This window comes from Zophobas morio, unplaced genomic scaffold (genome assembly GCF_036711695.1).
Source record: "Zophobas morio isolate AGI-343-1 ecotype UQ-CSIRO unplaced genomic scaffold, CSIRO_AGI_Zmor_V1 ptg000003l, whole genome shotgun sequence".
Taxonomy (NCBI): Eukaryota; Metazoa; Arthropoda; class Insecta; order Coleoptera; family Tenebrionidae; genus Zophobas; species Zophobas morio.
In genome coordinates, this window is record NW_026972108.1 from 145,880 (window position 1) to 168,762 (window position 22,883).

General features: G+C 28.7%; 3 protein-coding genes across 5 annotated transcripts; 1 reads left to right on the forward strand and 2 right to left on the reverse strand.

The window, feature by feature from the left end:
• Window positions 1-240: 240 nt before the first annotated feature.
• LOC135133130 (protein obstructor-E-like) lies at window positions 241-21,011 on the forward strand. Of its 2 annotated transcripts, none has more exons than XM_064061417.1 (9): window positions 241-326; window positions 384-530; window positions 580-624; window positions 681-890; window positions 943-1,119; window positions 1,168-1,353; window positions 1,405-1,431; window positions 20,756-20,788; window positions 20,843-21,011. In XM_064061417.1, the coding sequence occupies exons 1-9, from the start codon at window positions 287-289 to the stop codon at window positions 21,007-21,009; spliced, it is 1,032 nt and encodes a 343-aa protein (XP_063917487.1). In that variant the 5' UTR covers window positions 241-286; the 3' UTR covers window positions 21,010-21,011. The 2 variants fall into 2 exon arrangements, with proteins under 2 accessions (XP_063917487.1, XP_063917479.1); XM_064061409.1 differs by lacking the exons at window positions 20,756-20,788; window positions 20,843-21,011 and adding exons at window positions 7,936-7,968; window positions 8,018-8,297.
• LOC135133173 (peritrophin-1-like) lies at window positions 8,234-9,163 on the reverse strand. The gene is made up of 3 exons (XM_064061476.1): window positions 8,914-9,163; window positions 8,633-8,866; window positions 8,234-8,567 (listed from the first exon to the last, which is right to left on the reverse strand). Exons 1-3 carry the CDS (start codon window positions 9,146-9,148, stop codon window positions 8,311-8,313), a joined length of 726 nt encoding a protein of 241 aa, XP_063917546.1. The 5' UTR covers window positions 9,149-9,163; the 3' UTR covers window positions 8,234-8,310.
• Window positions 21,012-21,058: 47 nt separating the features above from the next.
• Window positions 21,059-22,546, reverse strand: LOC135133117 (peritrophin-48-like). 2 transcript variants are annotated; one of them, XM_064061394.1, is made up of 6 exons: window positions 22,447-22,546; window positions 22,207-22,398; window positions 21,994-22,161; window positions 21,744-21,944; window positions 21,463-21,696; window positions 21,059-21,397 (listed from the first exon to the last, which is right to left on the reverse strand). In XM_064061394.1, the coding sequence occupies exons 1-6, from the start codon at window positions 22,493-22,495 to the stop codon at window positions 21,141-21,143; spliced, it is 1,101 nt and encodes a 366-aa protein (XP_063917464.1). In that variant the 5' UTR covers window positions 22,496-22,546; the 3' UTR covers window positions 21,059-21,140. The 2 variants fall into 2 exon arrangements, with proteins under 2 accessions (XP_063917464.1, XP_063917456.1); XM_064061386.1 differs by having other exon boundaries at window positions 22,207-22,404; window positions 22,447-22,526.
• Window positions 22,547-22,883: the final 337 nt, after the last annotated feature.

Sequence of the window (22,883 nt, forward strand, 5' to 3'; positions counted from 1 at the left end):
AGGTACCATTTTCCAAACAAGATTGACGGTCGTACTAAATCGAAACCAGACTATCTCGGAAGGGTTTTCTCGATGAGCGACCTTTCTTTACCTTAGATGGGTAAATATTGTTACAAACATGGGTGCTGTTCGTGTGAAAAGTAAACCAAATGGGTCAATATTTGCATTTGATCACTGCATTTCCTGGATTGTCAATAATACAAGCACTTTATCGAAAATTTGTTGATTTCTCTCACCAAATTCAGTTTGTTTTTGAACCACGGTGTAAGCAGCAACGGGAAAAAAGATGAAGTTTTTCTTGGTTGCTTTTTGCATATTGGGTTATGGTAAATTCTGCATGTGATACAAAATTAGAAAAATTTTTCAAGCTACGAGTATTCTAGGAAGTGCTAGTGTTCTTCAAGGGTATCCACCATCTTGTCAACGTTACGGAATAAATTATGATAGTTACACATGTCCAGATGACTTCAAATTTAATGAAAAAATCCAGGCCTGTGATTTTCCGCAAAACGTGAACCAAGAATGCAACAGTAGGTATAGTACGTCAGTATAAAATTTCTTAACTGGTTTTTCTTATAGAACCGAAAGCAATTGATGAAACGTCTTTTTCTGTCACAACTACACGTAAGATTAGTCGATCAGAAACAAAAATAACTATAATAATTTTTTGACATGTCTAGCACAATATGTACCCACTCCTCCAGTCTCCGAAATTTTGCTAAATGACCCAGAGTGTGCAAATGTACAACTTGACTACCATCCACACCCTTTTGATTGTAGTAAATTTACTCTGTGTTATAACAGCAAGAAATGGTATTTAGACTGTCCAGAAAATTTTCATTTTGACAAAAATAGTCAAATGTGCATAAACCAAGAGTCTTCTAGATGCTGTAAGTCAATCGCAACTGAGTTTGAACCCAATTTGACATTAAAAAATTCAAGTTGTTGACCCCAGATGCACGCAAGATATTGATTTTTTACCGCATCCTACCGACTGCGCCAGTTATGTTGAGTGCTACTTTAACATTTCTTACGTCCAAATTTGTCCAGATGGATTGTGGTTTAATTCATTTCAGAAAAAATGTACTGGTCCAAAATATGCGAATTGTGCGGTTACAGGTAATAACACTTTTATAAAATACTTTGTAGATAATATTTTTATACTAGTACCACCGTGGGCGTCAACTCAGTTCAGATGTCCCGGATACAGAAAAACAGAACCAAGTACCTACGGTTGCAAATTTTATATCCACTGCGACCAATATCAAGGTACTCTAAAAATATGCCCTGATGGTATGGCATATCACGAAAATAACCAACTCTGCTCTGTAGCTAATTTGCAAAGATGCCAAAGTACTTAAGTTTATTTCTTACCTTGGAAATACTAAACAAGTGTGATTACAGATTACAAACATACTGCTGTCGCTTGGAGTAAGTTCCCGTCTTAATTTTTACTTCTCGAGCGTAAGTGATTGGCTACTTTCATGTTTTCTCGACGTTGCACGACCCCTACACTACGAAAAATAGGTCTCCCGTTTCCGTCTGTCTGTCTGTCTGTCCGTCTGTTCTAAAATTGTTGTAAAATTTTCTACGTACATTAGAAAAATCGTATGGATGGTAAAACGCGAATCAAAATTTGTTTTCTCGTCCGGGAAATGATGTCGTCTTACAGTGTTGTTTATATGTTAAAATGTAACATGGGCCTGAACTTGTGGTTTATGAATCCGTGCTGAAAATCAAAATTACAGAATATTAATTTTTCGATTTTTCAATTGAATTTTCGATTTCTCAATTTTAGAACTTTTAATTTCAGTTTCGGGATTTTTCGGTTTTTTTCTTGAATTTCTCGATTTCTCGATTAATCAATTTTTTAATTTCCCCATTTCTCGATTTTTTAATTTTTTAATTTTTCAGTTTTCCAATTCTTCAATCTTTCGATTTTTCAATTTTTCGATTTTTTTGGGTGTTTGTATTTTCAATTTTTCGAATTTTTAAATTCTAGATTTTTTGGTTTTTTGTTGTTACAATTTTATAATTTTTAGAATATTTGTTTTGTCGATTTTTCAACTTTTCGTTTTTCCGATTTATCGAAATTTCAATGTTTAAATATTTTGTTGGTTCTATTTCTCGATTTTGCGATTTTTCAATATTTGAATTCCGCGATTTTCAATTTTTCGCTTACTCAGTTTCACAGGGATTTTTACATTTTTCGATTCTTCAATTTCTCGATTATTCAAATTTTGGATTTTTCATTTTTCCATTTTTTTAATTTTCCGATTTTCAAATTGTTCGGTTTTTCGATTTTTCAATTTTTGGATTTCTCGATTTCTCGATTTCTTAAATCTTTGATTTTTCGACTTTTTGTTTTCTCGATTTTTTCGATTTCTTAATTTTTCGATGCTTCAGTTTGAGTATTTTTCAATTTTTTGGATTTTTCTTCTTTTTTAGGTTTTTCAACTTCTCGATTTCTCAATTATTTACTTTTTAGATATTTTAATTTTTCGATTTGTTCGTTTTTCACTTTTTTAATTTTTCGAGTTCTCGATTTGGCGAGCTTTCGATGTTTGGATTTTTTATTACGCAATTTTCCGATTTTTTAATTTTACGATTTATCGTGTTTTTGTTAATTATGATTTTTTCAATTGTTAACATTTCGATTTTTCAGTTTTTCTATTTTTTGATTTATCGATTCTCTTTAATTTTAAATTTTTCAATTTTTAACCTTTCGATTTTTGGATTTTGACAAATTTCGATTTCTCAATTTTTTGAATTTTCGATTTTTCGGCTTTTCAATTTCTCGATTTTTGAACTTTTAATTTCTCAATTTTCCAAATTTCAATTTCTCGATATAGGGTGATTTCGACTTGTATTTTTTTTATTACTCCATTTCTCGATTTTTCAGTTTTTCAATTTTTCGATTTATCGAGTTTTTTTAATTTTTTTTTTCTTAATTTCACACTTTTCAATTTTTCGATATTTTGTTGGGTTTTTCAATTTCTCGATTCTTAAAATTTTCATTTTCTCAATATTTTCATATTTTAATTTCTCAATTGTCCCATATTTCAGTTTTAAGATTTTCAATTTTTCGATCTTTTTTAATCTTCTCGATTTCTTCGATTTCTCAATTTTTCGATTTTTCAGTTTGAGAATTTTTCAATTTTTTGGTTCCTCGATTTTTCTTTTTTTTCTCGATTTTTTAATCTTTCTCGATTTTCAGTTTTTGGATTCTTCAATTTTTCGATTTTTCAGTTTTTCGATGTTTCAGGTGTTTGTATTTTCAATTTTTCGAATTTTTAAATTCTAGATTTTTTTAGTTTTGTGATGTTTCAACCTCTGGATTTTCGACCTTTCGGTTTTATGTTTTTGATTTTTCAATTTTTTGGGTTTTAAAATTTTTGGTTTTTCGATTTTCCAACTTTTCGATTTTCCGATTTATTGAAATTTCAATGGTCAAGTTTTTTGGTTCTATTTCTCGATTTTTCGATTTTTCAATTTTTCAGTTTCTCGATTTTAAACTTTTCGCCTACACAGTTTTTCAGTATTTCAACATTGGAATTTTTCTTCAATTTCTCGATTCTTTAAATGTTGGATTTTTCATTTTTCCACTTTTCAATTTTCCGTTGCTTCAATTTTACAAGTTTTCAATTTCTCAACTCTTCAATTTTTTTATTTTTAAATTGTTCGGTTCTTCAAATTGTGGATTTCTCAACTTCTCGGCTTTTCAGTGTTTCGGTTTCTCAATTTTTCGATGTTTCAGTTTGAAAATTTTTCAATTTTTTTATTCCTCTGGGTTTTTCTTCCTTTTTATCGATTTTTCGATTTCTCCATTTTTTTTCTTCTTAAATTTTTAAATTTTTCGATTTTTAAATTCTAGATTTTTCAATTTCTAGATATTTTAATTTTTCAATTTTTAAAATTATAGATCTATCAGTTTTACCCTTCCTACTTTTCAATTTGTCGATCTTGAAATTTTTCGATTTCTCGATTAATCAATTTCTTGATTTTCCCATTTCTCGATTTGTCAATCTTTCGATTTTTCAGTTTTCCAATTCTTCAATGATTCGATTTTTCCATTTTTCGGTTTTTTAGGTGTTTGAATTTTCAATTTTAATAATTTTTAATTCTAGATTTTTTAGTTTTTCGATGTTTCGACTTGTCAAGTTTCGACTTTTCGGTTTTATATCTTTGATCTTCACTTTTTTGATTTTTAAAATTTTTGGTTTTTGGATTTATCGAAATTTCAATGTTCTAATTTTTTATTGGTTCTTTCTCGATTTTTCCATTTTTCAATTTCTCGTTTACTCAGTTTTTCAACATTTCAAAATCGGAATTTTTCCATTTTTCGATTCTTCAATATTTTAATTCTTCAAATTTTAGATTTTTCATTTTTCCATTTTTCAATTTTCCGTTGTTTCAATTTTATACAAGTTTTCAATTTCTCAACTCTTCAATTTTTTTGATTTTTAAATTGTACGGTTTTTCAATTTTTCAATTTTTGAATTTATCAACTTTTCGGCGTACCAGTGTTTCGGTTTCTCAGTTTTCAATTCTTCAATTTTTAAATTTTTCAGATTTTAGATTTTCCAATTTTTCGACTTCGGTTTTTCGATTTCTCAATTTTTGTTGTTTCAGTTTGAGTTTTTTTTTATTTTAAATTTATCAGTTCTATGACCTTTCTACTTTTCAGTTTTTTGAATTTTTTAATTAAAATTTTTTAATTTTTTGATGTTTCGACCTCTCAATTTTCGACTTATATTTTTGAACTTTCAGTTTTTTTGATTTTTTGGTTTTTCAATTTTTCAACTTTTCGATTTTCCGATTTATTGAAATTTCAATGTTCTAATTTTTATTGGTTCTATTTCTAGATTTTTAGATTGTTTAATTTTTCGATTTTAAAATTTTAGGTTTTTCAATTTCTAGATATTTTAATTTTTCATTTTTTTCGGTTTTCAATTTTTTAATTTTTGGATTTTTCAATTTTTCAGATTTCAGATTTTCAAATTTTTCGATTTTTCTAAAGCTTCGATTTTTCGACATCAATTGTTCTATTTTTCGTTTTCCCGATTACTCAATTTTTCGATGTTTCAGTTTGAGAATTTTTCAATTTCTTGATTCTTCGATTTTTCTTCTTGTTTTTTGATTTTTCGACTTCTCGATTTCTCCATTTTTTACTTTTTAGATTTTTGGTTTTCGATTTTAAAATTTTAGATATTTTAATTTTTCTATTTTGAAAATTTTAGATTTATCAGTTCTACGACCTTTCTACTTTTCAGTTTTTCGAATTTTTAAATTCCAGATTTTTTTGGTTTTTTGATGTTTCGACCTCCCGATTTTCCACCTCTTTTTTATGTTTTTGATCTTTCAATTTTTTGGTTTTTAAAAATTTTGGTTTTTCGATTTTCCAACTTTTCATTCTTCCGATTTATCGAAATTTCAATATTCTAATTTTTTATTGGTTCTATTTCTTGATTTTTCGATTTTTCAATTTTTCAGTTTCTCGATTTTCAACTTTTCGCTTACTCAGTTTTTCAATCTTTCTACAATGGAATTTTTGCATTTTTCTACTTTTCAAATTTTGGATTTTTTATTTTTCCATTTTTCAATTTTCTGTTGTTTCAATTTTACAAGTTTTCAATTTCTCAACTCTTCAATTTTTGATTTTTAAATTGTTCGGTTTTTCAATTTTTCATTTTTGGATTTGTCAACTTCTCGACTTGTCAATGTTTAGGTTTCGCAGTATTTCAATTCTTTGGTTTTACAATTTTTCAGGTTTCAGATTCGCAAATTTTTCGATTTTTTAAATCTTCAATTTTTCGACTTCGATTTTTCGGCTTTTCGTTTTCTCGATTTCTTCGATTTCTCAATTTTTTTGGTTTTTCAGTTTGAGAATTTTTCAATTTTTTATCCTTCGATATTTCCTCTTTCTTTCGATTTTTCGACTTTTCGATTTGTCCATTTTTTACTTTTTAGATTTTTTTAATTTTTCGATTTTAAAATTTTAGTTTTTTCAAATTCTAGATATTTTATTTTTTTTCAATTTTTAAAATTTAATTTTATCAATTGTACAACAATTCTACTTTTCAGTTTTTCGAATTTTTAAATTTTAGATTTTTTAGTTTTTGGTGTTTCAACTTCTCGATTTTTCAATATTTTAGTTTTGGATTTGTGGTGTTCAATCTTCCTTTTTTTTAATTTTTTCAATTTCCGGATTTTGAATTTCTTGCTTGCTCAGTTTTTCGATTTTTTGATTTCTCGATTTAGCGAGATTTCAACGTTTGGATTTTTTATTACTCGATTTTCGGGTTTCTCAATTTTTCGATTTATCGAGTTTTTTAATTATGAATTTTTCAATTTTTAACTTTTAAATTTGGGATTTTCGTCGCTTTCGATTTTTCAATTTTTTGATCATTCGACTTTTTGATTTCCCGATATTTTGATTTTTCAATTTTTCAATTTCTCGATTGGCGAGATTTCGACGTTTGGATTCTTTTATTACTCCGATTTTTCAGTTTTTCAATTTTTCGAGTTTTTTTATTATTTTTTATTTCTTAACTTTTCGATTTTAGGTTTTGGCCTATTTCGATCTACCAATTTTTCACTTTTTCGACTTCTCGACTTTTCGATTTCCCATCATTTATTTGATATTTCAATTCTTCAGTTTCCCGATTTTCAATTTCTTGCTTACTCAATTTTTCGATTTTTCGATTTCTCAATTTATCGAAATTTCAATGTTTGGATTTCTTGTTTCTTATGTTTGTCGATTTTTCAGTTTTTCAATTTTTGATTTATCGATTCCTTTTAATTTAAAATTTTTCGATTTTCAACTTTTCAATTTTTGGATTTTGACCCATTTCGATTTTTCGACTTCTTCGATCGTTTGTTGTTTCGATTTCTCAATGTTTCGATTTTCCCATTATTCAGTTTTCAATTTTTCGATTTCTATATTTTAGATTTTTCAATTTCTAGATATTTTAATTTTTCAATTTTTAAAATTTTAGATTTATCAATTGTACAAAAATTCTACTTTTCAGTTGTTCGAATTAAATTTTAGATCTTTCAGTTTTAGGTGTTTTGCCTTCTGGATGTTTTAGTTTTTCAGTTTTAGATTTGTGGTGTTCAATTTTGTAAATATTTGGTTTTTCAATTTTTCGATGTCTCGATTTTGCGAGATTTCGACGTTTCGATTTTTTTATTACTCCATTTCTCGATTTTCGGATTTTTCAATTTTTTGGATTCTGGCCTTTTTCGATTTCCCAATTTTTCGAATTCTCGATTTTTCGATTTCTCGATCTTTTGATGTTTCAGTTTTTCAATTTCTCCATTTCCAATTTTTCGCTTACCCAATTTTTTGATTTTTCAGTTTTTTTGATTTATCGAGATTTCAATGTTAAATTCTGTGATTTTGAACTTCCCGATTTTTGGGTTTCGACCTATTTCAATTTCTCAATTTTTAGATTTTTCGACTTCTCGACTTTTCGATTTGTCGATGTTTTAGTTTTTAATTTTCTCGATATTTCGATTTTTCGGCTTTTTAATTCTTCGATTTTCCGTCATTTCAGTTTTCGTAATTTTCAATTTCTCGATTTTTCCGTTTTTCGACTTTTCGACTCGATGATTAAATTTTAAATTTTTTATTTTTCAATTTTTGATTTTTTAATTTTTACGTTTTTCGATGTTTCAATTTTTCAATTTTACGATTCTTTGATTTTTCGATTTTTAAAATTTTTTGATTTCCCGATTTCTCGATTATCGATGTTCCGGTTGCTAGATTTCTCGACAATCGATTTTCCAAAAAACATTTTTCCCGTCGGATATCTTCTTGAAATATATTTAAGACTGTACATACTTGACGGTGTTAGGCTGTACTTCAGGGGCAAGGGAAGTTCTGTCAAAATAACTTTCGACTAATTTTTTTTTTTGTTTAATATTTTGCAGCTACTCCACCCCCCGAGGCACCCGTTCCCTTGAGTAAGACCACAAACATAAACTAAATACATCATCTATGTGAAATTTTTAGGTTACAATTTCCCTGGATGTGGGTCAAGGAAGCCGTATTTCAAACACCCGATTAGTAAGAACAAATTTATAGAATGTGTTAACAACTTGGCTTTTGAAAGAAATTGTCCTGAAGGCTTAATTTACATAGACCGTCATTATCCTGATGAAGGAATATGTTCGCAATCATTTAGAACCTAGAACGCTTTTCAGACTTGTGGTTAAAATAAACACAATATTCTGTTGACTTTTATTTGTCCCATAATGTTTTAATTAACCAATAAACTACAGTTATTAATACACATCATGTTTCCATTAATACCTCAACACAAATTTATATATACGGTTTAGAAACGAGAGCTTATCCCATGTACACTCTGACTGATATGGATAAACACACTCTTTGTAAAAATCGCTGTACCACAAATTCGAGGGACAATCAAATATGACGTTTCTGCCTCCAGCACACTCGTAGAATTTCGTACAGTCACCACGAACAGGACTCAGTTTTCCTTCAGACTCAGGGTAAGGACAATCTGGTTCCCCAGTCCAATCCGACGGATACGTAGGACCTGCAAGTACCATCATAAAATAACCGCCACTAAGTTATAGAAATTATAAAATAAAATGGTACTACCTTCAGTGGGTGTAGTCCGCCCGCACTCCGACTGGCCAGGGGGCACACACTTCTTCGCAATGGCGCTGAAATAAAGCCCAGGTGGGCAATCCATCTGGTAACTGTGCCCACGATAACACTCGATGTACACGTCACAGAGAGTGGGATGGAGCCAGTACGAAGTTTGCATGTCAGCACAGCGAGGATCGTCGGTGTCCGATGTGGTGAAATCAGGATCCGGGGTTGGCGTAGGACCTGAAACGTACCCCAGTACTGATTGCAGTACTTCTCCTAGTACCAACCTAGGCAGTTGACAAACTCGGGAAAGTCGCACAATTGCCTGGATTCGTCGAAGAGCAAGTACGGCGGACACGTCTCATGAGTCAACACGGAACTACGGCACTCCCAGTACATCTGGCAATCGTCTGTGTCCGCTATCAGTACCGTCTGTTCAGGCAGCACGTTCCAACAAAGCGGGTTTGGAGTAGTCCATGGTGGATTTACTGTTACAGATTGCTTTAAGATTAACCCTTTCATTAATTTCTCAACTCTTCAATTTTTGATTTTTAAATTGTACGGTTTTTCAATTTTTCGGGTTTTAGATTTTTTAATTTTTCGATTTTTCGACTTGGATTTTTCGATTTCTCAATTTTTCGTTGTTTCAGTTTGATTTTTTTTTAATTTTAAATTTATCAGTTCTATGACCTTTCTACCTTTCCGTTTTTTGAATTTTTAAATTCTAGATTTTTTAGTTTTTCGATGTTTCGACGTCTATCTTCCGTTTTTTTGATTTCTGAAATTTTTGATTTTCGACTTTTCAACTTTTCGATGTTCCGATTTATTGAAATTTCAATGTTCTAATTTTTTTTTTGTTCTGTCTTTAGATTTTTATTATAAAATTTTAGATTTTTCAATTTCGAGATATTTTAATTTTTCAATTCTTTGGGTTTTCAATTTTTTAATTTTTGGATTTTTCAATTTTTCAGATTTTAGATTTTCAAATTTTTCGATTTGTTTAAAGCTTCGATTTTTCGACTTCGATTTTTCTATTTTTCGTTTTCCCGATTTTTCGCTTATTCAGTTTTTCAATCTTTCTACAATGGAATTTTTCCATTTGTCTATTCTTCAAATTTTGGATTTTTATCTTTCCATTTTTCAATTTTCCATTGTTTTAATTTTACAACTTTTAATTTCTCAACTCTTCAATTTTTGATTTTTAAATTGTTCGGTTTTCCAATTTTTCATTTTTGGACTTGTCAACTTCTGGACTTGTCAACGGTTTCTTAGTTCTTCAATTCTTTAATTTTACAATTTTTCAGGTTTCAGATTTTCCAATTTTTCGTTTTCTCGATTTTTTCGATTTCTCAATTTTTCGATTTTTCAGTTTGAAAATTTTTCAATTTTTTTCCTTCGAGTTTTTCACTTTTTTCGATTTTTCGACTTTTTGATTTGTCCATTTTTTACTTTTTAGATTGTTTAATTTTTCTATTTTAAAATTTTAGATTTTTCAAATTAAATACTTTATTTTTTCAAATTTTTAAAATTTTAGATTTATCAATTGTACAACAATTCTACTTTTCAGTTTTTCGAATTTTTAAATTTTAGATTTTTGAGTAAGACCTACAATACCAATAATTAGATTTTTTAGTTTTTGGTGTTTCAACTTCTCGATTTTTCGATTTTTTAGTTTTGGATTTGTGGTGTTCAGTCTTCCTTTTTTAAAATTTTGATTTTGCGATTTTTCTTATCTTAAGTTTTCAATTTTATTTCGATTTCTCAATTTTTCACTTTTTCAACTTCGCGACTTTTCGATATCTCAATATTTTATTTGATGTTTCAATTTTTCAATTTCCCGATTTTGAATTTCTTGCTTACTCAGTTTTTCGATTTTTCGATTTCTCGATTTAGCGAGATTTCGAAGTTTGGATTTTTTTATTACTCGATTTTTCGGTTTTTCAATTTTTCGATTTATTTAGTTTTTTTAATATTCAATTTTTTTAATTTTTAACATTTCGATATGGGATTTTCGCCTGTTTCGATTTCTCAATTTTTCAATTTTTCGACTCCTCGACTTTTCGATTTCTAAAATAAATTTTAGGTTTATCAATTGTACAATAATTCTACTGTTCAGTTTTTCGGTTTTAGATTTGTGATCTTCAATTTTCTAAGTTTTTGATTTTTCGATTTTTCAATTTTTGGTTTTTAAATTTTTGGATTTTTTAGCTTTTCATTTTTTCGATTTTTCGGCTCCTCGACTTTTCGATTTCTCATTCTTTTGTTGTTTCGATTTCTCCATGTTTCGATTTTTCGTTTCCTACATTTTAGATTTATCAATTGCAGAATAATTCTACTTTTCAGTTTTTCGGTTTTAGATTTGTTGTCTTCAATTTTTTAAGTTTTTGATTTTTCGATTTTTCAATTTTTCGGTTTTTAAATTTTCCGATTTTTTAGTTTTTCATTTTTTCAATTTTTCGGTTACTCGATTTTGCGAGATTTCGACGTTTGGATTTTTTTATTACACCATTTCTCGATTTTCCGGTTTTTCCATTTTTCGATTTATCGAGTTTTTTTAATTGCACATTTTTCAATTTTTAAGTTTTCGATTTAGATTTTAGCCTACTTCGATTTCTCTATTTTTTGACTTCTCCATCTTTTGATGTTTCAATTTTTCGAGTTTTTAATTTTTCGCTTAGTCAGTTTTCCAATTTCTCAATTTTTCGAATTCTCGATCTTATGTTTTTCAATTTTCCAGTTTTTCAATTTTTCGATTTTCAGTTTTTCGCTTCTCCATTTTTTGATTTTTCAGTTTTTCGATTTCTCGATTAATCGAGACATCAATGTCTGGATTTTTTTGTTCCTTCTATTTACCGATTTTTCGGTTTTTAAATTTTTCGATTTAGTGATTCTTTTTAATTATAAATTTTTTTAAGTTGAGCTTGTCGATTTTTGGATTTTGACTTATTTCGATTTTTCGACTTTTCGATTTGTCCATTTTTTACTTTTTAGATTGTTTTAATTTTTCGATTTTAAAATTTTAGATTTTTCAAATTAAATACTTTAGTTTTTCAAATTTTTAAAATTTTAGATTTATCAATTGTAAAACAATTCTGCTTTTCAGTTTTTCGAATTTTTAAATTTTTGGTTTTTGAGTAAGACCTACAATACCAATATTTAGATTTTTTAGTATTTGGTGTTTCAACTTCTCGATTTTTCAATTTTTTAGTTTTGGATTTGTGGTGTTCAGTCTTCCTTTTTTTAAAATTTTTGATTTTGTGATTTTTCTTATCTTAAGTTTTCAATTTTATTTCGATTTCTCAATTTTTCACTTTTTCAACTTCGCGACTTTTCGATATCTCAATCTTTTATTTGATGTTTCAATTTTTCAATTTCCCGATTTTGAATTTCTTGCTTACTCAGGCTTCCGATTTTTCGATTTCTCGATTTAGCAAGATTTCGACATTTGGATTTTTTTATTACTCGATTTTTCGGTTTTTCAATTTTTCGATTTATTTAGTTTTTTTAATTATGAATTTTTTAATTTTTAACATTTCGATTTGGGATTTTCGCCTGTTTCGATTTCTCAATTTTTCAATTTTTCGACTCCTCGACTTTTCGATTTCTAAAATAAATTTTAGATTTATTAATTGTACAATAATTCTACTTTTCAGTTTTTCGATTTTAGGTTTGTGATCTTCAATTTTCTAAGTTTTTGATTTTTCGATTTTTCAATTTTTTGGTTTTTAAATTTTGGATTTTTTAGCTTTTCATTTTTTCGATTTTTCGACTCCTCGACTTTTCGATTTCTCGTTCTTTTGTTGTTTCGATTTCTCCATGTTTCGATTTTTCGATTCCTACATTTTAGAGTTATCAATTGTAGAATAATTCTACTTTTCAGTTTTTCGGTTTTAGATTTGTTGTCTTCGATTTTTTAAGTTTTTGATTTTTCGATTTTTCAATTTTTCGGTTTTTAAATTTTCCGATTTTTTAGTTTTTCATTTTTTCAATTTTTCGGTTACTCGATTTTGCGAGATTTCGACGTTTGGATTTTTTTATTACACCATTTCTCGATTTTCCGGTTTTTCCATTTTTCGATTTATCGAGTTTTTTTAATTACACATTTTTCAATTTTTAAGTTTTCGATTTAGATTTTAGCCTACTTCGATTTCTCAATTTTTTGACTTCTCCATCTTTTCATGTTTCACTTTTTCGAGTTTTTAATTTTTCGCTTGGTCAGTTTTTCAATTTCTCAATTTTTCGGCTTCTCGATTTTATGTTTCAATTTTCCAGTTTTTCAATTTTTCGATTTTCAGTTTTTCGCTTCTCCATTTTTTGATTTTTCAGTTTTTCGATTTCTCGATTAATCGAGATATGAATGTCTGGATTTTTTGTTCCTTCTATTTACCGATTTTTCGGTTTTTAAATTTTTCGATTTAGTGATTCTTTTTAATTATAAATTTTTTTAAGTTGAGCTTGTCGATTTTTGGATTTTGACTTATTTCGATTTTTCGACTTTTCGATTTGTCCACTTTTTACTTTTTAGATTGTTTTAATTTTTCGATTTTAAAATTTTAGATTTTTTCAAATTAAATACTTTAGTTTTTCAAATTTTGAAAATTTTAGATTTATCAATTGTACAACAATTCTACTTTTCAGTTTTTCGAATTTTTAAATTTTAGATTTTTGAGTAAGACCTACAATACCAATAATTAGATTTTTTAGTATTTGGTGTTTCAACTTCTCGATTTTTCAATTTTTTAGTTTTGGATTTGTGGTGTTCAGTCTTCCTTTTTTTAAAATTTTTGATTTTGCGATTTTTCTTATCTTAAGTTTTCAATTTTATTTCGATTTCTCACTTTTTCACTTTTTCAACTTCGCGACTTTTCGATATCTCAATCTTTTATTTGATGTTTCAATTTTTCAATTTCCCGATTTTGAATTTCTTGCTTACTCAGTTTTCGGTTTTTCGATTCCTCGATTTAGCGAGATTTCGACGTTTGGATTTTTTTATTACTCGATTTTTCAGTTTTTCAATTTTTCGATTTATTTAGTTTTTTTTAATTATGATTTTTTTAATTTTTAACATTTCGATATGTCATTTTCGCCTGTTTCGATTTCTCAATTTCTCAATTTTTCGACTCCTCGACTTTTCGATTTCCAAAATAAATTTTAGATTTATCAATTGTACAATAATTCTACTGTTCAGTTTTTCGGTTTTAGATTTGTGATCTTCAATTTTCTAAGTTTTTGATTTTTCGATTTTTCAATTTTTTGGTTTTTAAATTTTTGGATTTTTTAGCTTTTCATTTTTTCGATTTTTTGACTCCTCGACTTTTCGATTTCTCGTTCTTTTGTTGTTTCGATTTCTCCATGTTTCGATTTTTCGTTTCCTACATTTTAGATTTATCAATTGTAGAATAATTCTACTTTTCAGTTTTTCGGTTTTAGATTTGTTGTCTTCAATTTTTTAAGTTTTTTATTTTTCGATTTTTCAATTTTTCGGTTTTTAAATTTTCCGATTTTTTAGTTTTTCATTTGTTCAATTTTTCGGTTACTCGATTTTGCGAGATTTCGACGTTTGGATTTTTTTATTACACCATTTCTCGATTTTCCGGTTTTTCCATTTTTCGATTTATGGAGTTTTTTTAATTACACATTTTTCAATTTTTAAGTTTTCGATTTAGATTTCAGCCTACTTCGATTTCTCAATTATTTGACTTCTCCATCTTTTGATGTTTCAATTTTTCGAGTTTTTAATTTTTCGCTTAGTCAGTTTTTCAATTTCTCAATTTTTCGGCTTCTCGATCTTATGTTTCAAATTTCCAGTTTTTCAATTTTTCGATTTTCAGTTTTTCGCCTCTCCATTTTTTGATTTTTCAGTTTTTCGATTTCTCGATTAATCGGGATATCAATGTCTGGATTTTTTGTTCCTTCTATTTACCGATTTTTCGGTTTTTAAATTTTTCGATTTAGTGATTCTTTTTAATTATAAATTTTTTTAAGTTGACCTTGTCGATTTTTGGATTTTGACTTATTTCGATTTTTCGACTTTTCGATTTGTCCATTTTTTACTTTTTAGATTGTTTTAATTTTTCGATTTTAAAATTTTAGATTTTTTCAAATTAAATACTTTAGTTTTACAAATTTTTAAAATTTTAGATTTATCAATTGTACAACAATTCTACTTTTCAGTTTTTCGAATTTTTAAATTTTAGATTTTTGAGTAAGACCTACAATACCAATAATTAGATTTTTGAGTATTTGGTGTTTCAACTTCCCGATTTTTTAATTTTTTAGTTTTGGATTTGTGGTGTTGTCTTCCTTTTTTTAAAATTTTTGATTTTGCGATTTTTCTTATCTTAAGTTTTCAATTTTATTTCGATTTCTCAATTTTTCACTTTTTCAACTTCGCGACTTTTCGATATCTCAATCTTTTATTTGATGTTTCAATTTTTCAATTTCCCGATTTTGAATTTCTTGCTTACTCAGGTTTTCGATTTTTCGATTTCTCGATTTAGCGAGATTTCGACGTTTGGATTTTTTTATTACTCGATTTTTCGGTTTTTCAATTTTTCGATTTATTTAGTTTTTTTAATTATGAATTTTTTAATTTTTAACATTTCGATATGGGATTTTCGCCTGTTTCGTTTTCTCAATTTTTCAATTTTTCGACTCCTCGACTTTTCGATTTCTAAAATAAATTTTAGATTTATCAATTGTACAATAATTCTACTGTTCAGTTTTTCGGTTTTAGATTTGTGATCTTCAATTTTCTAAGTTTTTGATTTTTCGATTTTTCAATTTTTTGGTTTTTAAATTTTTCGATTTTTAGCTTTTCATTTTTTCGATTTTTTGACTCCGACTTTTCGATTTCTCGTTCTTTTGTTGTTTGGATTTCTCCATGTTTCGATTTTTCGTTTCCTACATTTTAGATTTATCAATTGTAGAATAATTCTACTTTTCAGTTTTTCGGTTTTAGATTTGTTGTCTTCAATTTTTTAAGTTTTTGATTTTTCGATTTTTCAATTTTTCGGTTTTTAAATTTTCCGATTTTTTAGTTTTTCATTTTTTCAATTTTTCGGTTACTCGATTTTGCGAGATTTCGACGTTTGGATTTTTTTATTACATCATTTTTCGATTTTCCGGTTTTTCCATTTTTCGATTTATCGAGTTTTTTTAATTACACATTTTTCAATTTTTAAATTTTCGATTTAGATTTTAGTCTACTTCGATTTCTCAATTTTTTTACTTCTCCATCTTTTGATGTTTCAATTTTTCGAGTTTTTAATTTTTCGCTTAGTCAGTTTTTCAATTTCTCAATTTTTCGGCTTCTCGATCTTATGTTTCAATTTTCCAGTTTTTCAATTTTTCGATTTTCAGTTTTTCGCTTCTCCATTTTTTGATTTTTCAGTTTTTCGATTTCTCGATTAATCGAGATATCAATGTCTGGATTTTTTGTTCCTTCTATTTACCGATTTTTCGGTTTTTAAATTTTTCGATTTAGTGATTCTTTTTAATTATAAATTTTTTTAAGTTGAGCTTGTCGATTTTTGGATTTTGACTTATTTCGATTTTTCGACTTTTCGATTTGTCCATTCTTTACTTTTTAGATTGTTTTAATTTTTCGATTTTAAAATTTTAGATTTTTAAAATTAAATACTTTAGTTTTTCAAATTTTTAAAATTTTAGATTTATCAATTGTACAACAATTCTGCTTTTCAGTTTTTCGAATTTTTAAATTTTAGATTTTTGCGTAAGCCCTACAATACCAATAATTAGATTTTTTAGTATTTGTTGTTTCAACTTTTCGATTTTTCAATTTTTTGGTTTTGGATTTGTGGTGTTCAGTCTTCCTTTTTTTAAAATTTTTGATTTTGCGATTTTTCTTGTCTTAAGTTTTCAATTTTATTTCGATTTCTCAATTTTTCACATTTTCAACTTCGCCACTTTTCGATATTTCAATCTTTTATTTGATGTTTCAATTTTTCAATTTCCCGATTTTGAATTTCTTGCTTACTCAGGTTTTCGATTTTTCGATTTCTCGATTTAGCGAGATTTCGACGTTTGGATTTTTTTATTACTCGATTTTTCGGTTTTTCAATTTTTCGATTTATTTAGTTTTTTTAATTATGAATTTTTTAATTTTTAACATTTCGAAATGGGATTTTCGCCTGTTTCGATTTCTCAATTTTTCAATTTTTCGACTCCTCGACTTTTCGATTTCTAAAATAAATTTTAGATTTATCAATTGTACAATAATTCTACTGTTCAGTTTTTCGGTTTTAGATTTGTGATCTTCAATTTTCTAAGTTTTTGATTTTTCGATTTTTCAATTTTTTGGTTTTTAAATTTTTCGATTTTTAGCTTTTCATTTTTTCGATTTTTTGACTCCGACTTTTCGATTTCTCGTTCTTTTGTTGTTTGGATTTCTCCATGTTTCGATTTTTCGTTTCCTACATTTTAGATTTATCAATTGTAGAATAATTCTACTTTTCAGTTTTTCGGTTTTAGATTTGTTGTCTTCAATTTTTTAAGTTTTTGATTTTTCGATTTTTCAATTTTTCGGTTTTTAAATTTTCCGATTTTTTAGTTTTTCATTTTTTCAATTTTTCGGTTACTCGATTTTGCGAGATTTCGACGTTTGGATTTTTTTATTACATCATTTTTCGATTTTCCGGTTTTTCCATTTTTCGATTTATCGAGTTTTTTTAATTACACATTTTTCAATTTTTAAATTTTCGATTTAGATTTTAGTCTACTTCGATTTCTCAATTTTTTTACTTCTCCATCTTTTGATGTTTCAATTTTTCGAGTTTTTAATTTTTCGCTTAGTCAGTTTTTCAATTTCTCAATTTTTCGGCTTCTCGATCTTATGTTTCAATTTTCCAGTTTTTCAATTTTTCGATTTTCAGTTTTTCGCTTCTCCATTTTTTGATTTTTCAGTTTTTCGATTTCTCGATTAATCGAGATATCAATGTCTGGATTTTTTGTTCCTTCTATTTACCGATTTTTCGGTTTTTAAATTTTTCGATTTAGTGATTCTTTTTAATTATAAATTTTTTTAAGTTGAGCTTGTCGATTTTTGGATTTTGACTTATTTCGATTTTTCGACTTTTCGATTTGTCCATTCTTTACTTTTTAGATTGTTTTAATTTTTCGATTTTAAAATTTTAGATTTTTCAAATTAACTACTTTAGTTTTTCGAATTTTTAAATTTTAGATTTTTGAGTAAGACCTACAATACCAATAATTAGATTTTTTAGTATTTGGTGTTTCAACTTTTCCATTTTTCAATTTTTTAGTTTTGGATTTGTGGTGTTGTTTTCCTTTTTTTAAAATTTTTGATTTTGCGATTTTTCTTATCTTAAGTTTTCAATTTTAGGTTTTGGCTTATTTCGATTTCTCAATTTTTCACTTTTTCAACTTCGCGACTTTTCGATATCTCAATATTTTATTTGATGTTTCAATTTTTCAATTTCCCGATTTTGAATTTCTTGCTTACTCAGTTTTTCGATTTTTCGATTTCTCGATTTAGCGAGATTTCGACGTTTGGATTTTTTTATTACTCGATTTTTCGGCTTTTCAATTTTTCGATTTATTTAGTTTTTCTAATTATCAATTTTTTAATTTTTAATATTTCGATATGGGATTTTCGCCCGTTTCGATTTCTCAATTTTTCAATTTTTCGACTCCTCGACTTTTCGATTTCTAAAATAAATTTTAGATTTATTAATTGTACAATAATTCTACTTTTCAGTTTTTCGGTTTTAGGCTTGTGATCTTCAATTTTCTAAGTTTTTGATTTTTCGATTTTTCAATTTATTGATTTTTAAATTTTTCGATTTTTTAGCTTTTCATATTTTCGTTTTTTCGACTCCTCGACTTTTCGATTTCTCGTTCTTTTGTTGTTTCGATTTCTCCATGTTTCGATTTTTCGTTTCCTACATTTTAGATTTATCAATTGTAGAATAATTCTACTTTTCAGTTTTTCGGTTTTAGATTTGTTGTCTTCAATTTTTTAAGTTTTCGATTTTTCGATTTTTCAATTTTTCGGTTTTTAAATTTTCCGATTTTTTAGTTTTTCATTTTTTCAATTTTTCGGTTACTCGATTTTGCGAGATTTCGACGTTTGGATTTTTTTATTACACCATTTCTCGATTTTCCCGTTTTTCCATTTTTCGATTTATCGAGTTTTTTTAATTACACATTTTTCAATTTTTATGTTTTCGATTTAGATTTTAGCCTACTTCGATTTCTCAATTTTTTGACTTCTCCATCTTTTCATGTTTCAATTTTTCGAGTTTTTAATTTTTCGCTTGGTCAGTTTTTCAATTTCTCAATTTTTCGGCTTCTCGATCTTATGTTTCAATTTTTCAGTTTTTCAATTTTTCGATTTTCAGTTTTTCGCTTCTCCATTTTTTGATTTTTCAGTTTTTCGATTTCTCGATTAATCGAGATATCAATGTCTGGATTTTTTGTTCCTTCTATTTACCGATTTTTCGGTTTTTAAATTTTTCGATTTAGTGATTCTTTTTAATTATAAATTTTTTTAAGTTGAGCTTGTCGATTTTTGGATTTTGACTTATTTCGATTTGTCGACTTTTCGATTTGTCCATTGTTTACTTTTTAGATTGTTTAATTTTTCGATTTTAAAATTTTAGATTTTTCAAATTAAATACTTTAGTTTTTCAAATTTTTAAAATTTTAGATTTATCAATTGTACAACAATTCTACTTTTCAGTTTTTCGAATTTTTAAATTTTAGATTTTTGCGTAAGACCTACAATACCAATAATTAGATTTTTTAGTGTTTGGTGTTTCAACTTCTCGATTTTTCAATTTTTTAGTTTTGGATTTGTGGTGTTCAGTCTTCCTTTTTTTTAAATTTTCATTTTACGATTTTTCTTATCTTAAGTTTTCAATTTTAGGTTTTGGCTTATTTCGATTTCTCAATTTTTCACTTTTTCAACTTCGCGACTTTTCGATATCTCAATCTTTTATTTGATGTTTCAATTTTTCAATTTCCCGATTTTGAATTTCTTGCTTACTCAGGCTTCCGATTTTTCGATTTCTCGATTTAGCAAGATTTCGACATTTGAATTTTTTTATTACTCGATTTTTCGGTTTTTCAATTTTTCGATTTATTTAGTTTTTTTAATTATCAATTTTTTAATTTTTAACATTTCGATATGGGATTTTCGCCTGTTTCGATTTCTCAATTTTTCAATTTTTCGACTCCTCGACTTTTCAATTTCTAAAATAAATTTTAGATTTATTAATTGTACAATAATTCTACTTTTCAGTTTTTCGGTTTTAGATTTGTTGTCTTCAATTTTTTAAGTTTTTGATTTTTCGAGTTTTCAATTTTTCGGTTTTTAATTTTTCCGATTTTTTAGTTTTTCATTTTTTCAATTTTTCGGTTACTCGATTTTGCGAGATTTCGACGTTTGGATTTTTTTATTACACCATTTCTCGATTTTCTGGTTTTTCCATTTTTCGATTTATCGAGTTTTTTTAATTACACATTTTTCAATTTTTAAATTTTCGATTTAGATTTTAGCCTACTGCGATTTCTCAATTTTTTGACTTCTCCATTTTTTGATTTTTCAGTTTTTCGATTTCTCGATTAATCGAGATACCAATGTCTGGATTTTTTGTTTCTTCTATTTACCGATTTTTCGGTTTTTAAATTTTTCAATTTAGTGATTCTTTTTAATTATAATTTTTTTTAATTTGAATTTGTCGATTTTGGGATTTTGACTTGTTTCGATTTTTCGATTTTTCGACTTTTCGGTTTTTCGATTCTTCAATTTTCCAGTTTTTCCAGTTTTTCAATTTTTTACATTTTAGTTTTTCGTTCCGGTTTTTCGACTTTTCGATTTTTCAATTGTTCGATGATTAAACTTTAGATTTTAAATATTTTGAGATCTCGATTTCCCGATTATCGAAATTCCGATGTTTTAGTTTTTCGGTTGTTCGATTTCTCGACATTCTATTTTGCAGTTTTCGATTTTCCAAAAAACCTTTTCCCCTTTGGATATCTACTTTAAATATATTTCATATTGTATATACTTGACGGTGTTAGGCTGTACTTCAGGGGCAAGGGAAGTTCTCTCAAAAGGAATTTTTTTTGTTTAATATTTTGCAGCAACTCCACCCCCCGAGGCAACCGTTCCCTTGAGTAATAAAAGACCACAAACATAAACTAAATACATCATCTATCTGAAATTTTTAGGTTACAATTTCCCTGGATGTGGGTCAAGGAAGACGTATTTGAAACACCCGATTAGTAAGAGCAAATTTATAGAATGTGTTAACAACTTGGCTTTTGAAAGAAATTGTCCTGAAGGCTTACATTTCATAGATCGTGATAATCCTTATGAAGGATCATGTTCAGAATAATTTAGAACTTAGACGCTTTTCACACTTGTGGTCAAACCAAACACGAAAACAAGATTCTGTTTACTTTTATTTGTCACATAATGTATTAATTAACCAATAAACTACAGTTATTAATACACATCATGTTTCCATTAATACCTCAACACAAATTTATATATACGGTTTAGAAACGAGAGCTTACTCCATGTACACTCTGACTGATATGGATAAACGCACTCATTGTAGTTAACGCTGAACCACAAATTCGGGGGACAATCAAATCTGACTTTTTTGCCCCCAGCACACTCGTAGAATTTCGTACAGTCACCAGGAACAGGACTCAGATCTCCTTCAGACTCAGGATAAGGACAATCTGGTTCCCCAGTCCAATCCGACGGATACGTAGGACCTGCAAGTACCATCATAAAATTACCGCCACTAAGTTATAGAAATTATAAAATAAAATGGTACTACCTTCAGTGGGTGTAGTCCGCCCGCACTCCGACTGGCCAGGGGGCACACACTTCTTCGCAATGGCGCTGAAATAAAGCCCAGGTGGGCAATCCATCTGGTAACTGTGCCCACGATAACACTCGATGTACACGTCACAGAGAGTGGGATGGGGCCAGTACGAAGTTTGCATGTCAGCACAGCGAGGATCGTCGGTGTCCGATGTGGTGAAATCAGGATCCGGGGTTGGCGTAGGACCTGAAACGTACCCCAGTACTGATTGCAGTACTTCTCCTAGTACCAACCTTCGCAATTCACAAACTCGGGAAAGTCGCACAATTGCCTGGATTCGTCGAAGAGCAAGTACGGCGGACACGTCTCATGAGTCAACACGGAACCACGGCACTCCCAGTACTTCTGGCAATCGTCTGTGTCCGCTATCAGTACCGTCTGTTCAGGCCGCACGTTCCAACAAAGCGGGTTTGGAGTAGTCCACGGAGGATTGACTGTTACAGATTGCTTTAAGATTAACCCTCTCATTAAGCGTGGTCTTACCGCAGTCCGACTGAACCGGTATAGTGCACATTTTCGTTCCAGAGTCAAAGTAGTACCCGTATGGGCATTCCATGAGGTACGAATTCCCGTTGAAGCATTCTACGTACCGGGAACAGTCGGCGGGATAGGGTAAGTAGTCCAGGTTGACTCCAGTACACTGGTCGGCACCTACGACAACAGCGTTACGTTGGTACTGACAACGGTACTACGTACTTAAGCATCCGGCCACCTCGGGGAAGTCGCACGCTTTGGCAGTCGGGTTGAAGTGGAGACCATCGTCACAGGTCATCAGGGTTTTGTCGCCGTTGTAGCACGCGTAGTAAAGGGAGCAGTTGACGTCGTGGGGGATGGGTACCATCTCGTTAGCTGGCAGCCCATCGCAGTCAGCGGCGGCCGTGAAAGAAACTAAAACTGAGTTTGTTTGGGTCCGAAAAGAGTACTACTGTTGCTTACCGAAGACCCCAACAAGGGTTAATAGTACCAAAGATTTGCCAAGCGCCATGATGAAGCCGCGAGGAAGACTCTTAAATTTTTTTTTTTAATGAGTTTTTTATATTCTCGGCTTATCAAAAATTCGTCATAGTGGGATTAGAGCGAGATGTAATCAAAACGGGCAATCAAAGTACTTTAGATAGTTCATTTGTTTATTCGAAATCAATTCAAGGTAAAATTTGCCTATCTGTGAATCTCGAAAGCGGCTGCCATTGAAAAGTTTGGAGATAAAGTGAATTCGTAAAACTTGAAAAGTGTTTCGCCGATTGAGATAATGATAAGAAAGTGGTACCAGATGATAAAACCGTCGTTGTTTTAATTACAATAATTTTGAATGACAATTACAATAAAGCCATAGTAACAGGTTATGGACCCAGACTGAACTTGAAAAACTAGTA